Raw genomic sequence first — 18,721 nt, 5'->3', positions numbered from 1 at the left:
TAATCTGTTACTGTGTTTTGTTATTATGTTTTAATACTGTCCAGATAAGGCTGTGTGACGATGTCTTGGGCATGATTAAAAGTGACTCGTTGTTGTTGTTTTTATATTGCGAAATGTAAATATATCCGCGTAGCGTTAGTACTACAAGTTCTGGAGGTTTATGTAATAGATACATACACATGAATGACAGAATAAATAGCGGGAGCTGGACCTTAATATGAGTTAAGTACTGAAGGCCGCCTTTTGCTGATCTTATTTTTAATAACAGAATGAAATAGTAAAAATAACGATATTGTTATTTTATTGTAAAATAAAATGTCTCACTCTGGAACATGAACAACTGACATGTGTTCAACAGAGAGATCATGAAAGCACCTGAAGAATACTATGTAAACCATGCTTTCGGTTCCAACTTACTGCTAAGTGTTTGTATAAAGCTGGTGAGTAGCCAAACTTTCTGTAAGCCTGTCTGTCTCTGTCAGTAAGTCAACAATTACTATTGTTTTATTAAACCTGTTAAATATTTGTGTGTGTGTGTGTTTTCCCTCTCATGGTCCAGAGGTTTTGGGATTGAAAATCTTCTGCCATATGATCTTCTGTAAAAGTGAGTATTCATAATGCTTTAATGATCATGTGCCGTTATATGTGCTGAAATGTGAACATGGGCAAAGCAGGCAAACTCTGCACCAAGGCACCACTCTGATTCAAACTTAATTCTTGAGTTTAGCTCACTCAAAATCAAAACTCCCTCATCATTTTCTAACCCTCATGTCTTTTTTAATCTTCTTTTGTGTTCCACAGACAAAAAAAGTCAGTTATGCAGGTTGGAAAAGACATAAGTGAGTAAATGATGACATAATTTTCATCATATCCACCTTATTCTTCACATAAAAATGGCCCATTTATAGATTTTATGGGTCTTGCTTCCAGATATTTTTACTTTTTTAGCTGTACAGAACTGCTCTTAGGTGCTTGATATTGCAAATTGGTTTGTCATACCATATTATTTTAGTGTATTATCTTAATTATGAACACACTGGTTTGTAATACAAACAGTTTTACTATTTACTGCATGTTGTTATTGTTATTTAAGGCTAATGAACTTGAAGTCTCGCCCATAGGCTTACTTCTGCGTTTAGGAATAAGGTGGATGAAGTATGAAGATACTTGAGTAATTTAATGATCTCCTCAAGTACATTTGTTAGACCACCCACGTGTGATAGAAAAGCAGTGTAAACAGATTAATAATTTTATTATTTATAAATATACAGGTATTAGCATTTTAGCAATTGATAAAAATATTATATTTATTTCTTTAGTGTACTAATTGCCATTTTTTTTACATCTGGGAAAAGTTGTTATTTGTTGCGAATACTCATTTCTTTATTTGTATTTCCTGTAGCTCAAATAGTAGAGCATGGCGCTAGCAACGCCAAGATCATGGGTTCGATTCCCAGGGAAAGCAAGAGCTGATAAAATGTAGAAACTGTAACTTGAATGCAGTGTAAGCCGCTTTGGATAAAAGCGTCTGCTAAATGTAAATGTATTTATAATTACAAGTAGGGTTAACTTGTAACTTGCTCAAGGGTACCTCAAGCCCTGTTTACACTAGTGGGTTTCCTGCCAGGACTGAGACTCGAACCCATGACCTTCAGGCTACGAGTCTGCCTCTCTAACCATTAGGTCACAGCTAAATAATTAAATTAGTCAGAATATCTCAATGTCAAATGTTGTTTAAAGAAAAGGTACATAAATGGAATCCTCCTTTTTAAGGACTTTTCAATAAATCTGTTGTCTTTTTTTTTTGTATATTTTTTTTTTTTATTTAACCCCCAGATGCAGCAAGGATCCAGCTGATTACTTCAGATTTGGAGGACTGCTCTTTATCTACTGTGTCTGTCACTTCTGGTGCAGAATCATGGACCTTTATTTGTATGTTTTGATTTTACTTTTTATTACACTTGTGTAGCTAGTATTCAGGATTAAAATACAATGTAATTTTTTTCCACATATATTATCAGAGCTATATTGGAGCCCAAAAGGGTCAATCGAATATTGATAAAAACACTATAAACCTGATTGGGATCATACAAGCTAAAGTACAGTTACCTGCACAATCTTTTTCAAAGAAAAAAATTATGATACTAACCCTAATTTTTTCAATTGCTTCTCAAGAATTCCTCTTCAGGAAATTTGTTTACACAAATTTACATCTGAATAATGAAACCGTTTTAAAGAGATACTCCACCCCAAAATGAAAATTTTGTCATTAATCAATTACCACCATGTCGTTCCAAACCCATAAAAGCTTTGTTCGTCTTCTGAACACAATTTAAGATATTTTGGATGAAAACCGGGAGGCTTGTCAATGTCCCATTGACTGCCAAGTACATTACACAGTCAAGGTCCAGAAAAGTATGAAACACATCGCCAGAATACTCCGTCTGCCATCAGTGGTTCAATCATTATGTTATGAAGCGACAAGAATACTGTTTGTGTCAACGTAGCGCCATTTTGGAGATTACGCCCTGGACACAAAATGTGTACACTCTTCTGTATCAGCCTCGACACAGGGATGCGTTTTCTGCGTTGATTTATGCTTTGATTTGAACGCAAACAGCGCATCCCTGTGTCAAGGCTGATACAGAAGAGTGTATGTGTTTTGCGTCCAGGGCATAATCTAAAAAATGGCGCTGTGCTGATGCAGAGGAGACGTTACGGTGCCTAATTGTTGAATAAAGTCATTATTTTTGTTGTATTTCTATATAAAAAGTATTCTCATCGCTTCATAACATTACATAACATATTCTGACAATGTGTTTCATACTTTTCTGGACCTTGACAGTGTAATTTACTTGGCAGTCAATGGGACAGACAGAAGCCTCCCGGGTTTCATCCAAAATATCTTAAATTGTGTTCCGAAGATTAATGAAGCTTTTACAGGCTTGGAACGACATGGGGGTAAGTGATTAATGACAATTTTCATTTTGGGGTGGAGTATCCCTTTAAGCCTGGAATACACTACACGACTTTTAAAAATCTGAACAGATTTTTAAATCACCAGGCATCATACACTTACCGATTTTGTAAATAATGACAAAGGAAAGCTGGGCATCATATATAATTAGGCCTGGAATACACTACACGTTTTTTGTCCTGATTTTCTGCCAATTTACAGTCTGGAGAAGTTGACACTAGTTGCCGAAAGTCAGAGCCAGTCTGCAGATTTGATAGTTGACCGATTCAACTGAAAATGGCATAGTGTATGATAGTCACAGACTCCGGTTTTTTAGCTTCAGACTCAGATTCTATCCAGTTGGAGGATATCAAAAATGTTTGATATTTTCAGCCGATTTTAGAACGGATATTGTTTCCATTTGTCACGCGTCTCCAAGGCTCATGTTTCTGAGTGAGTTTGTTGTGCTCGGAACAACTTTAAAGTCTGGTAGTGTATGATCCTCGGTCATGTAGTGTATGATGCCCAGTTTTCCTTTGTCACGATTTACAAAGTCAGTATACAGCCAGGTCCATAAATATTGGGACATCGACACAATTCTAACATTTTTGGCTCTATACACCACCACAATGGATTTCAAATGAAACGAACAAGATGTGCTTTAACTGCAGACTGTCAGCTTTAATTTGAGGGTATTTACATCCAAATCAGGTGAACGGTGTAGGAATTACAACAGTTTGCATATGTGCCTCCCACTTGTTAAGGGACCAAAAGTAATGGGACAGAATAATAATCAAATCAAACTTTCACTTTTTAATACTTGGTTGCAAATCCTTTGCAGTCAATTACAGCCTGAAGTCTGGAACGCATAGACATCACCAGACGCTGGGTTTCATCCCTGGTGATGCTCTGCCAGGCCTCTACTGCAACCGTCTTCAGTTCCTGCTTGTTCAGTTTTGTCTTCAGCAAGTGAAATGCATGCTCAATCGGATTCAGGTCAGGTGATTGACTTGGCCATTGCATAACAGTCCACTTCTTTCCCTTCAAAAACTCTTTGGTTGCTTTTGCAGTATGCTTTGGGTCATTGTCCATCTGCACTGTGAAGCGCCGTCCAGTGAGTTCTGAAGCATTTGGCTGAATATGAGCAGATAATATTGCCCGAAACACTTCAGAATTCATCCTGCTGCTTTTGTCAGCAGTCATATCATCAATAAATACAAGAGAACCAGTTCCACTGGCAGCCATACATGCCCACGCCATGACACTACCACCACCATGCTTCACTGATGAGGTGGTATGCTTAGGATCATGAGCAGTTCCTTTCCTTCTCCATACTCTTCTCTTCCCATCACTCTGGTACAAGTTGATCTTGGTCTCATCTGTCCATAGGATGTTGTTCCAGAACTGTGAAGGCTTTTTTAGATGTCGTTTGGCAAACTCTAATCTGGCCTTCCTGTTTTTGAGGCTCACCAATGGTTTACATCTTGTGGTGAACCCTCTGTATTCACTCTGGTGAAGTCTTCTCTTGATGGTTGACTTTGACACACATACACCTACCTCCTGGAGAGTGTTCTTGATCTGGCCGACTGTTGTGAAGGGTGTTTTCTTCACCAGGGAAAGAATTCTTCGGTCATCCACCACAGTTGTTTTCCGTGGTCTTCCGGGTCTTTTGGTGTTGCTGAGCTCACCGGTGCGTTCCTTCTTTTTAAGAATGTTCCAAACAGTTGTTTTGGCCACGCCTAATGTTTTTGCTATCTCTCTGATGGGGTTGTTTTGTTTTTTCAGCCTAATGATGGCTTGCTTCACTGATAGTGACAGCTCTTTGGAGCTCATCTTGACAGTTGACAGCAACAGATTCCAAATGCAAATAGCACACTTGAAATTAACTCTGGACATTTTATCTGCTCATTGTAATTGGGATAATGAGGGAATAACACACACCTGGCCATGGAACAGCTGAGAAGCCAATTGTCCCATTACTTTTGGTCCCTTAACAAGTGGGAGGCACATATGCAAACTGTTGTAATTCCTACACCGTTCACCTGATTTGGATGTAAATACCCTCAAATTAAAGCTGACAGTCTGCAGTTAAAGCACATCTTGTTCGTTTCATTTGAAATCCATTGTGGTGGTGTATAGAGCCGAAAATGTTAGAATTGTGTCGATGTCCCAATATTTAAGGACCTGAATGTATGTATGATGCATAGTGTTTTAAAAATCTGTTCAGATTTGAAAAGTCATGTAGTGTAAGCCCGCCTTTAGAATTAATAGTCGTTTGAAACTTGTAGATATTTTGTATTTCTTGTGCTGAGAATATTTAATTCAACTCATTAACTTCTCCTCAAACTGTTCTGTTAATTGGTACAGTATTTTAAATGTTGAAATGTATTTGAAATGTATTTCCTTTCAAATTTGCACTGTTTTACTTCAAAAACTGAATGATTGCATTTTCAGTTTTGTACAGTATATGTAGAGACTTTGTATTTTGTCTTTCAAAATAAAACTTTTAATTTACAATTGTCAGCATCCTTTAACACTATAATTTTTTGTTTTTTAATAACCTGTAAAATAAGAAGTGTTTCTCTGTAGAACGTTTAGACTAGTATTTTACTTTTAGCACTTTATTGAATGCGTTTGATCATAATAATCTAGGAAAATCTGTGAAAGGACAGTGTTCCTCTGTACACGGTTTAGTGATATCACTTTATTTAATTGGTCAGTAAAAAATCCATAAAATAACAGTTTTACACTGTTAAAAAAAAATAAAGAAACGGTCAAATGACTGGCAGTAACGGTTGCCAAACATAAAACTGAAGTAAATAAAAAATGGGACAAACCACGCTCATATTGATGTAATGTGGAATACCATTCATATGCCTTAAATATGGGATGATTCTATGTTAATGTCAAGCCTTGTTTTCAAATTTGTGCTAATATTGCCAACTTACAAAATAATGACAGACTGCTGATGTTACTGAACTCATAGTGTGAAATATCCAAAAACATTGCTTTTGGTACCATATAAGAGTCATAATTTGCTCAGTCAGTTGTTTGTTCTCTCACTTTTGTGTACATACAACAGACCCAAGTAAATGTTTGAAATTGTGCAATATCAGTTTTGTCTTCAGAAGATAAAAGCATAGCAATTTGGGTGGGCCCATGATCTTCCATCTAGCACCACAGTAGAACCAATGTGACATCTACATTAGATATGACAAACCTAACACAAACTATAACAAGCGGTTCATAATGTGTTATGTATAATTAATTATTTGGACATTTAACTCCTCTTCCTTTTGTATTCACAGGTTGATAACAAATGTGGTAATGGCCAGTTTCGATAGGGATGTAATGCAATGTTTGTCCACTGTTGGAGGCTGACAAAAATCAGGTTGACATCAGAACTTAATGTAAGATTGACGTCAACCTCTAATGTTGGATAGATGTTGCATTTTTCATTCTGACGTCAATCTGACGTTGGGTTCTGACATCAATCTGACGTTGGGTTCTGACGTCAACCTGATTTTCATTTTCAACCAAAATACAACGTCTGTCCAACGTTGGGTTCTGACGTCAATCTGACGTTGGGTTCTGACGTCAACCCGATTTTCATTTTCAACCAAAACACAACGTCTGTCCAACGTCGGAGATTGACGTCAATCTGACGTTGGGTTTAGACGTCAACCCGATTTTCATTTTCAACCAAAATACAACGTCTGTCCAACGTTGGGTTCTGACATCAATCTGACGTTGGGTTCTGACGTCAACCCGATTTTCATTTTTAACCAAAATACAACGTCTGTCCAACGTTGGGTTCTGACGTCAATCTGACGTTGGGTTCTGACGTCAACCCGATTTTCATTTTCAACCAAAATACAACGTCTGTCCAACGTTGGGTTCTGACGTCAATCTGACGTTGGGTTCTGACGTTGGGTTCTGACGTCAACCCGATTTTCATTTTCAACCAAAATACAACGTCTGTCCAACGTTGGGTTCTGACGTCAATCTGACGTTGGGTTCTGACATCAATCTGACGTTGGGTTCTGATGTCAACCTGATTTTCATTTTCAACCAAAATACAACGTCTGTCCAACGTTGGGTTCTGACGTCAATCTGACGTTGGGTTCTGACATCAATCTGACGTTGGGTTCTGACGTCAACCCGATTTTCATTTTCAACCAAAATACAACGACTGTCCAACGTCGGAGATTGACGTCAATTTGACGTTGGGTTTTGACATCAGTCTGACGTTGGATTCTGACGTCAACCCGATTTTCATTTTCAACCAAAATACAACGTCGGAGATTGACGTCAATCTGACGTTGGGTTCTGACATCAACCTGACGTTGGGTTCTGACGTCAACCCGATTTTCATTTTCAACCAAAATGCAACGTCTGTCCAACGTTGGAGATTGACGTCAATCTGACGTTGGGTTCTGACGTCAACCCGATTTTCATTTTCAACCAAAATACAACGTCTGTCCAACGTTGGAGATTGACGTCAATCTGACGTTGGGTTCTGACATCATTCTGACGTTGGGTTCTGACGTCAACCCGATTTTCATTTTCAACCAAAATGCAACGTCTGTCCAACGTCGGAGATTGACGTCAATCTGAAGTTGGGTTCTGACGTCAATATGACGTTGGGTTCTGACGTCAACCCGATTTTCATTTTCAACCAAAATACAACGTCTGTCCAACGTCGGAGATTGACGTCAACATGACGTTGGGTTCTGACGTCAACCCGATTTTCATTTTCAACCAAAATACAACGTCTGTCCAACGTTGGAGATTGACGTCAATCTGACGTTGGGTTCTGACATCATTCTGACGTTGGGTTCTGACGTCAACCCGATTTTCATTTTCAACCAAAATGCAACGTCTGTCCAACGTTGGAGATTGACGTCAATCTGACGTTGGGTTCTGACGTCAACCCGATTTTCATTTTCAACCAAAATACAACGTCTGTCCAACGTCGGAGATTGACGTCAACATGACGTTGGGTTCTGACGTCAACCCGATTTTCATTTTCAACCAAAATACAACGTCTGTCCAACGTTGGAGATTGACGTCAATCTGACGTTGGGTTCTGACATCATTCTGACGTTGGGTTCTGACGTCAACCCGATTTTCATTTTCAACCAAAATGCAACGTCTGTCCAACGTCGGAGATTGACGTCAATCTGAAGTTGGGTTCTGACGTCAATATGACGTTGGGTTCTGACGTCAACCCGATTTTCATTTTCAACCAAAATACAACGTCTGTCCAACGTCGGAGATTGACGTCAACATGACGTTGGGTTCTGACGTCAACCCGATTTTCATTTTCAACCAAAATACAACGTCTGTCCAACATTGGGTTCTGACGTCAATCTGACGTTGGGTTCTGACGTCAACCCGATTTTCATTTTCAACCAAAATACAACGTCTGTCCAACGTCGGAGATTGACGTCAATCTGACGTTGGGTTCTGACGTCAATCTGACGTTGGTTTCTGACGTCAATCTGACGTTGGGTTCTGACGTCAATCTGACGTTGGTTTCTGACGTTAATCTGACGTTGGGTTCTGACGTCAATCTGACGTTGCGTTCTGACGTCAACCCGATTTTTACTTTCAACCAAAATACAACGTCTCTCCGACGTTGGGGTCCAACGTCAATCTGACGTCATATTGACGTCCGGTGCCTGCTGGGTTGTTTCGCGATTCTTTTATTCGAACAGAAAGATAAAGAAATACAGCAAAGATCAGTTAGGGGTGCTGAGGAGATTGAGATGTCTTTGATAAATTCAGTTAAACTAGAGGAAGTTAGCCAATAATCAATTCTAGATTTGTAAATTCCATTTGGATTGAACCAAGAGAATTGTCTTGGGTTTGGATTCTCAGCCCTTCAAACATCTAGCAGATTGTTATCTAAAGAAAAGTTTAGGAAATGAAGGTTTGGGTGCGAATGACTAAATTTAAGCAGGTAACAATCTAATTCCTCATCCATAACCATATGGAAGTCTCCTCCTATAACAACATTACCAGTTCGGTACAAAAGTTTAAATTCAAACAAAAGATTAGAGATTTCAGATAGTAATTTGTTGTTAAGAGTACTATTGTAGCCATACACATTAAATAATATAAACAGAACATCATCAATGTTTAGAACAACTGAAATCCAATGACCTTTCGAGTCAGTCCTTGACTTTATCATTTTTCCTGCATGGGAGGTTATTAAACAATACAGCTACCCCTGTTGACTGTGTAGAAGCATGGCTGAAGACTATTTTGTCACCCTATTGACTTGTTCAGAAACTTGTCGCATCAGGTTTAGAATGTGTTTCTTGTAACAATACACAGTGTGCACCTTTGTTTTTACAAAAAAGAAAAGAGGCTTTTCTTTCGACAGAATTACGACAGAATTACAGAGACTCCTTAAGTTTAAAGAAGTACAAGATAAAGATGTCTTCACAGAGAACATCTACCTAATAAGTAAAATAAAAATAAATAAACAAAATATGATATATGTTAAATTAATACAATCAAAAGAGTCATGTAAAAATGTTTATAGAACACAGAACAATGCCTTAAACAGAGCACTGTAACGAGATCCTTCTCAAGAGTGAAACATGACAGAAGACACTTACATCTCTCCACCAAGGAAAGTAGATGCGAGTTATCAAAGTCAACTATTTATGACAATCTGAGCACCCTCAATATAGCTGAACAGGTACTAATGTAGACAGACAGACAGTCAGGTGTGGTGTGAAATACACTGTAGTTTATTAGGAATTTAAAAGATTTATCAAGAAATTTAAATATGGAAACCCCCAAAAGCAACATTTCATGGGTTTTAGATGTAATCAAAATTATGAAATTAGTCATTAGTGGTGCAAGAAAAATTAACAAACAACAAAAATGAACAAAAGTTTAACACTTGAAGCAAATATAAAGTAAAAGTGGAAACGAATGAGACAGATCTCTCTCTTTCTTGTCTAACAAGATAAAGTGAAGATGGATCAGATGCAAATCTACATGAAAGCATGTCTTATCTATCTATCTCTGCATTTTGTAAAATACACCGTAAGTTAAATCAGCCTCCTTTTCAGCTCAGTGAAGAACATTTTAAACCTGTAAAAACCCTCTACAAATAAGCATTAAGAGAACATTATGAACAAAATGAAACTCGTAAAAAAAACAATATAATTTATATCATAAAGCAAAGATGTATACAAAAATAAAACTTAATATATTGTTCCTTGTGGAGAAATTCCATCTTTAAGTTGATCTCCATCTCACAGATGAAACTGCTGGTCTTGAAGAGAACTTTATTCACTTTGAAAACTGCAGATGTTGTTTTGTTTTTCTGTCGGTCACTCATGTCACGTGTCACGTTTAGCGATTTGAAAGTGCTGGATCTATGATCTTCTTACTGTGTTTGTTTTTTTTATGCCTAAATAAAGCTGATGAATGACTAAAACTCTTCCCGCATGCAGTGCAGTGATACGGTTTCTCTCCAGTGTGGATCCTCTCATGTGTTTTCAGGGATCCTGACTGACTGAATCTCTTGTTGCAGTGTGAACACTTGTAAGGTTTCTCTCCACTGTGGATCCTCTCATGTGTTTTCAGGTCTCCTGACTGACTGAATCTCTTGTTGCAGTGTGAACACTTGTAAGGTTTCTCTCCAGTGTGGATCCTCTCATGTGTTTTCAGGTCTCCTGACTGACTGAATCTCTTGTCGCAGTGTGAACACCTGTAAGGTTTCTCTCCAGTGTGGATCCTCTCATGTGTTTTCAGGGATCCTGACTGACTGAATCTCTTGTCGCAGTGTGAACACTTGTAAGGTTTCTCTCCAGTGTGGATCCTCTGGTGCAGTTTCAAATGATCAGCTGTAATAAAAGTCTTCTCACACTCAGAGCAAATATATTCTCTCACACCAGTGTGTATCTTCTGATGAACTTTTAAACTCTGCAGTTCTGAAAAACTCTTTCCACAGAAGGAACATGAATGTGGTTTCTCCTCTGAATGAACTTTCAGGTGCACCTTCAGGTTTGAAGCACATGAAAATGTCTTTCCACATTGATCACATTCATGTGGTTTCTCTCCAGTGTGGACCCTCATGTGCATCTTAAGGTTTGCTGATTGTCTGAAACTCTTCCCGCACTGATCACATGTGAATGGTTTTTCTCCAGTGTGGACCCTCATGTGTCTCTTGAGACTCTTCTTGCTTGACAAACTCTTTCCACACTGAGTGCAGGTGAAACTTTTCTGGTCTCTTCTTCTCAGTAAAGAAACTCTTTCGGTCTGTGAGTGAGTTTTTTCTGTAGTTTTGACATGCTGATGTTTCTGCTCTTCACTCTCCTCAATCTCCTCCATCAGACCTGAAGGAATTAAGGGAAAAAGTCACAATATAAATACATCATAAAAAAAAGATAAATGTGAAGTAAAAGCAGATATGATCCATTTTATGCATTTTACTATACTAGAAAATAAAGGCACAAACTCATGATTCTGTAGTGAGAACTATTCAATGTTTGATCAACTCCACAATTATCTTAGATAATATTAACATTTATAACATATAAAATAAAGGTACACTTCTAAAAGATTCATATGTGTCACAGATGCAGCCAGACACAAGGGTAAGTGATAACACAGTGACTTTTATTCACAGGAGAAGAGTCCACGGTGAAGCCGTTATTTTTTAACGAGCAACAGTTTTATACTCAGTGTGCAATGACCTTAAATCTGCCACCCAGTTATCCATTTCTGAATTTGGTTTCATTTTAGTACATTTAATGTTTATTTATTGAAAAAAATATAAGCAAAATCAATGTCAGGGTTGTGAAGGGTATGTCTAAACATCCCAAAAATGTGGTAAATCTGATGAACCGCTTGACGCCTGATATTCTTATCGTTCTTCAGCCTCATTGATGAAGGATCATGAATAAACACCAACCTGTTTGTTCTTCAGTGTGTTCCAGCATTGATTCCAGCATTAAGTGCTGAACAGCAGTGGGAGGAGCTTCACTGAAGGAGTGATTGTTGTGGGAGGAGCTTCACTGAAGGAGTGATTGTTGTGGGAGGAGCTTCCCTGAAGGAGGGATTTTTTCTGTGGGAGGAGCTTCACTGAAGGAGTGATTGTTGTGGCAGGAGCTTAACTGAAAGAGGAGCAGATCTGCAAAAATTAAAGATATATCAATTACTGAGTTTATATTTTTACATGAATTCACACAATTTAAGTATTTATGCTCAAATATCAATCTCTTTTAAGTAAATTAATTGCAAATCGTTTTATAATAATCCACAAATTATATTTTTATTTCTAAAATAGGCTATTTCATCCACTTATTTTATTCCTACATTTTATATTACCTTTCATTAATACGGTGGCCGAGAGAGCTCAACGAGCTGCAACTTCAGAAAACGCATGCAAATAGACAAAACACCAGCAAATCAAGAAAACATCTTCATCATTTTGACAACATGCGCTGCAAATGAGAAACGCTGCAAATCCTCACAACACATGCAAATTAAGAAAACGCTGCAAATCCTCACAACACATGCAAATTAAGAAACGCTGCAAATCCTCACAACACATGCAAATTAAGAAAACGCTGCAAATCCTCACAACACATGCAAATTAAGAAACGCTGCAAATCCTCACAACACATGCAAATTAAGAAACGCTGCAAATCCTCACAACACATGCAAATTAAGAAAACGCTGCAAATCCTCACAACACATGCAAATTAAGAAACGCTGCAAATCCTCACAACACATGCAAATTGAGAAACGCTGCAAATGCTCACAACACATGCAAATGTCCTTTCTTTCATTAGCCTACTAAAAGAGCCTGAATAAATTTTTAAATATTATTCTTACTGACATTTTTATTTTGACCTGGTTTTAACAATTAATGAAGCATTGCAAATTTATTTTCATTAACCTTGAAATTATATTTAGTTGAGGATAAGTTAGCCATCTTACATAATAACGTTAATCGTGTTATTTGTCATTATTAATCTAATAATATCCAAAAGACAAAGAAATCATGCAATCAGGGTGTTAAAATAAACAACAACAACAAAAAAACACTCACCTTTCAGTTCACCAACAACTCAACCAATAGCCACTGCACAATAAGCAAATCCCAGCTGGTCCGTCACTTTTTTTGGGTCCCCTTGAAACATTTCCATTGTGGTCCATGCAGCACGTTTTTGTGAGGATTTGCAGCGTTTCTTAATTTGCATGTGTTGTGAGGATTTGCAGCGTTTCTCATTTGCAGCGCATGTGTTGTCAAAATGATGAAGATGTTTTCTTGATTTGCTGGTGTTTTGTCTATTTGCATGTGTTTTCTGAAGTTGCAGCGTGTTGAGCTCTCACGGCCACCGTACATTAACATATAGATAACACAATGTAGTAAAAACTAAGGACTACAGCATTTAAAAGATACCAAACATATAAACAAGGTAAGAAAAAATAAATAATAATAATAATAATTAATTGCATTTATATAGCGCTTTTCTGCTTTTTTTCTAAGCACTCAAAGTGCTCAAAATAAACTGTGGAAAATAAATATACACATTTGCAAGAAATAAATAACCTACCAGTGGAGTTATTTAACAAATTATATTTGTTTATTGTGTTTTAGTTTTGTGTTTAAAGCATGGCATATTACAGATTAATGAAATAAATGCCGTTATGATATTTATAATGTCTCATTGTGTTGTTTGCTTAAGTATGTTGACAGCAATATAATGATCTTAATGTGGTAATTAACAGATCTGAGGTCATCAGCATAATGAATGAGGTGAAAACAGGATCTATTGACATGAAATAAAGAGGATTTTCAGCAGCTGATAATATTGATGAGCCTCAGACTATAAACACTCATTAAACAAGCCATTCAGGATCAGCAGATCATTTCTCTTTATTTGCTGGTATAAACACTTTGTCAATCATTGCGATTTGTCCACATTAATGTAAATATAGTTTTTTATTACTACATTAATAACATTCCTAAGTAGTTAACATCTTACCTTTTTCTTTAAGGTGCTATAGTTAGCAGATACACAGCGCCGGATGAAACCATTCAGAAAAAACACCGTGAAATATTGATGAAACAAACCGTGTAAAGTGTGTTTTAAAATGATATAAATTAGCGAGAACTGCTCACCTCAGAAAACACCACACTGATGCGCGTGCGTGATGACGTCATCGTCGCGAGGCGAAACCAAGGTGATCAAAACCGCGCCAAATTCTGATCTCAATATACAGCTCATATTTAAAATACAATAGAATAACTTATGCCACTCAAGAATTGTCTAAGATCATTTTTGTAGCTAGTTTGATCAGTTTTTCCACAATGTACAATAATTATACATGTGTTAATGAGATAAATTAACTGCTCTAAGTAGAGCATGCACTCATAACCCAGCCAACATTGATATGTGGGCCCCATATGGGTTCTACCCGGGCAGCATGGGTTCCATGTGGGCATGGGCTGAAAATGGGCAATTTATGTGGGTCCCATATGTTTTTCACAATATGGGTCCCATATAGGTTTGGACATATGGGACCATCGTGGGATCTATGTGGGCTTAGGCTGAAAATGGGCAATTTATGGGACCATTGTGGGATCTATGTGGGCAAAATTATTTCACACTTAAAAAACATCTTTACACCTTTAAACTTTTGGTTAATGGTCACTTTTTAAACAAGGAATATAACCGTTTAATATTTTATGGATCTGATCAAAATAACTCGTTTTTTTTATGAAAATGTGTGAATTATCAATATTACAATTGTACCCTGTGCATTTATCAAAATGCATTTTTTCTTTTACTACGCACATTTTAGCAGGGACAATTACAAACACAAACTCTAGAATATATATATATATATATATATATATATATATATATATATATTTTTTTTTTTTACAAATTCCAAACTCTGGACTTATATCTGTCTCAAACGGGACCTACACTCTCAAATGATCTTCTGACAACACCTTCCGCTTGACAAAGTAGTCCTGTTGCATTAAGTTTTTAGTTTGGATTTTTTTTTTATCATCATAAAACATATCATAATATAATATCATTGATCTTGGCTGAAAATAAGCGTACATTTAAATTTATAACTGTAAGATTTTAAATATTAGAAAAAAATTCCCGCTCTGGCGCAAGGATACAGTCTCTTCTAAGCACAGTGGAGCGACAGCACGGCCGGAGTCACTTTGATCAGTTCACAGAGGACCAATCGGAGCGAAAATAAGCAGGTAAATTGCATATTTACAATAAATAATTTTATTATCCACGATTTCAAGTATTGAGAACATTGCTTTGACAGTTTAAATTACATTTAAAGTAATGTAGCCTTTAAAATAATGATGTTGTATTTTTTTTCTGGCCGTGTACTCGCTAAAATGTCTGCATAAGCTTAAAACATGTCTTTTTCGTTGACGGTAAGGTGTAGTTTTGTTTTTTGCCTGATGTTAATGAAGTAGGAATCTCAATTGTTCTTTATTTTATGCTTTACTGATGCATTTTGTGGCCGTCTATCCGCCATTTTTTCATCTGAGGGAAAACGGAATTTCCACACAATTTATTATAATAACCGTGTTTGAATGGCAAAATACTGAGTTTTTAAAGTATCTGACATAACTTGCTCCTAAAAGCGGACAAATGCTGCTTTCGAATGCCAGGTAGGGTGGATTTCAAACAGTTTTGAGACCACCTTTCTCTTTAGGCCTTTCTGTGCGCGCGCCTCGCGCATGCGTGAACACCTCCATGAGCTGACAGCTCATATAATGACTAGCCTAATTAACATCAACCCTTCACTTTCTCATTCATGCATGTTTCTTTGAGTAGTACTGTGCTACGCATGTATATGAAAATACAGCAAAATAAACTATATCAAAAGATAATCTCTAACAGTAGACGCTGTAAACTGTAATACACATACAAATCTTAAGTATTTTAAAAGTAACGTATAAGTTTTCGTGTATGTACTGCAGTTAGAAGTTTGATAGTGCTCTTAAGCAATTTATAAAGGATTATAAATGAATTTATACATTGATGTCAGCCACATTTATACATGATTTTATACATCGATTGCTCTCCATATAAAAATACTGTATATATATAACTGTATGTAGAGCTTTATACCATATACACTATTGAAATTATTACTAATTTTGTTTTTAGATAATGGAGTACAACGGTGCAAGTTCACGTACTCCACGGCGACGAATCAAAACAAAAGATCCTTTCAAGATTCTGATGAAGAGGAAATGGAGCCTCAGCTTGACATGAAGACAACATTGGCTGAATGGGCAGCTAGTCAGAATATCTCTGTCTGCTTTGTCAGAATTAGTAACACTAGTTTTCATTTCTTGACTGTTGATTTTTTCATTTTGGTTATGTGAAATCAGATGTTGGGATAGTGTCACCCTATTTTAAATTAAACTGGTAACGTTGGTGTATAACACTTTACAAAAACTTCAAGTTTAATTGAAAATGTCTGAATTATAATAAAGTATTTGATATACTGTACTTTTACATTTTAATTTTTTATTTATTTATTTTTTAAATTGCACTTTTCATGTTTTGAGATTTTGTAGATTAACGAACAGTGGAATATTCAAGCAAAAAACTGACATTTACCTAACTAAAATACTGATTTTGCTTTTATCAATTATTCATTTATTTTTTTATTTTTCTTATATCACAGGTAAATTAGAATTGATAATTATAAATACTGTTCAGGCTTGATGTGTCAAAAAACCTCATAAGAACAGGTACATATGGTGTATGCCATATGGGTTTCAAAACGAGATCAATATGGGTCTTATGTATGTTGCCCAGTTGGGCCCCATTCAGGTTCTATATGAGATTTATGTGGGCTAATTCATATGGGGCCCAAGTGGAACCCGCGGACAAACCCATCTAGGCCCCATATTGGCCCCACCTTGGATTGTTAGCTGGGTCATAAGTGGGACCAATATGGGTCTTATATGTGTTGCCCAGTTGGGCCCTACATTAGTCCCAGTCAGGCCCCATATGAGATTCATATGGGCTACTTCAGATGGGGCCCACATGGAACCCATGGACAAACCCATGTAGGGCCCATATTTACAGCCCATATGGGGCCCACACGGGACCCGTGATAGAATGTTGGCTGGGAAATTGCTGATACATTTTTAATGTATGATGATTACTTTTTTAATATATTTTTTTAAATGTGTGTGTAATGGAAATGATAATGAATTAACATGAATGTAGAGAAACAGTAGAGATATTTATTAGAAAAAGTCTTAAACTCATTAAACTCAATTCACAAAGTCATTAAACATAACCACAGCTGTTTTTAGTTTAGTGCTGAGTTTGATGTATAAAACTGATTTGTCTCACAGATGAACATACTGTAAATTACTGACACAACTGATGGCAAGGCAAAAATATAAGCAATAAATGATGCATCAAAATGTCAACATATTGAGATAATTATGAGGCTTTATAATTGTGAGTTTGATACTGAAATGTTCTCACTGGTCTCTTAAATGAGCACTCATCTTCTGTACAGAATACCTGAAACTGTATCATTTAAACAGAGATGTGGAAAATGCTGAACACCTTGAATGTGTGAGTGCATGTATGTTTGACAGATCTGCAGTTGCTTTTATTACTGCTTTTTTTTCCCTCATGCGCGCTAAATACACATTACACAGTTTGTTTCATCAATATTTTACAGTGTTTTTTTTCCTGAATGGTTTCATCAGGCGCTGTTTTCTTCACACAAGAATCGGTAAGATGTTAACTACTTAAATCGACTATATTCACATTCATGTGGACAAATCACAAGGTTTGACAAAAGGTTTCTACCAGCAAACAAAGTGAGATGAGCTGCTGCTGATCCTGAATCACATGTTTAATGAGTGTTTATAGTGTTTATTTTCACTTTTATCTGACATTGTTTATATTTTGTATATTTTAAATGCTGTAGTCCTTAGTTTTTACTATATTTTTCGTTGTCTATATGTTAACGAGAGGTAAGATAAAATGTAGGAATAAAATATCTGGATGAGATATTTTAGAAATAAAAAAGAGAATTTGTGGATTATTATAAAACACTTTGCAATTAATTTACTTAAAATAAATATTTGAACATATATTTATATTTTTAAATTGTGTGAATTTTTAAAATGTAAAAATCTAAACTCAGTAACTGATTTATCTTTAATTTTGGCAGATCTGCTCCTCCTTCAGTGAAGCTCCACCCACAACAATCACTCCTTCAGTGACCTTCAGTGAAGCTCCTCCCACAACAATCACTGCTTCAGTGAAGCTCCTCCCACAACAATAACACCTTCAGTGAAGCTCCTCCCACAACAATCACACCTTCAGTGAAGCTCCTCCCACAACAATCACTCCTTCAGTGAAGCTCCTCCCACAACAATCACTCCTTCAGTGAAGCTCCTCCCACAACAATCACACCTTGTTTTCAGACGGAAATACTCAACAGACTCTGCCTGTTGCTACTTCCTGGAAACTATCAGGGCATATGTGGATCAGGGAGCAGTCTTCCTTGATCTGCGTAAAGCTTTTGATACTGTCAATCACCAGATACTTTACAGTAAATTAAATCAATATAGTCTCTCAGAGCACACCCAAAACTGGATAAGATCTTATTTGAGTGACCGACATCAGTGTGTACAAGTGAATAACATCCAATCTGCGTTTAGAGCCACCTCGATGGGAGTACCGCAAGGGTCCATTT

General features: G+C 36.8%; 3 protein-coding genes across 8 annotated transcripts in view; 1 reads left to right on the top strand and 2 right to left on the bottom strand.

Moving 5' to 3' along the window:
- Positions 1–18,721, bottom strand: part of LOC306874493 (uncharacterized protein) — a 419,619-nt gene that overhangs the window by 265,404 nt on the left and 135,494 nt on the right. The gene's annotated exons all lie outside the window — the stretch shown is intronic.
- LOC306874476 (NACHT, LRR and PYD domains-containing protein 12-like) overlaps positions 1–18,721 on the top strand; it is a 317,288-nt gene that overhangs the window by 223,379 nt on the left and 75,188 nt on the right. The window lies entirely within an intron of this gene.
- LOC306874553 (uncharacterized protein) lies at positions 10,027–14,159 on the bottom strand (the record flags this gene model as incomplete). Its single annotated transcript, XM_079424688.1, has 4 exons — positions 10,027–10,082; positions 10,666–11,319; positions 13,981–13,996; positions 14,118–14,159. The coding sequence occupies 4 exons, from the start codon at positions 14,157–14,159 to the stop codon at positions 10,027–10,029; spliced, it is 768 nt and encodes a 255-aa protein (XP_079280814.1).

The sequence above is a fragment of the Barbus barbus genome (assembly GCF_936440315.1).
Source record: "Barbus barbus genome assembly, chromosome: 9".
Taxonomy (NCBI): domain Eukaryota; kingdom Metazoa; phylum Chordata; class Actinopteri; order Cypriniformes; family Cyprinidae; genus Barbus; species Barbus barbus.
The sequence above is the reverse complement of the archived record's forward strand: the minus strand, read 5'-3'. Positions and strand labels throughout refer to the sequence as shown.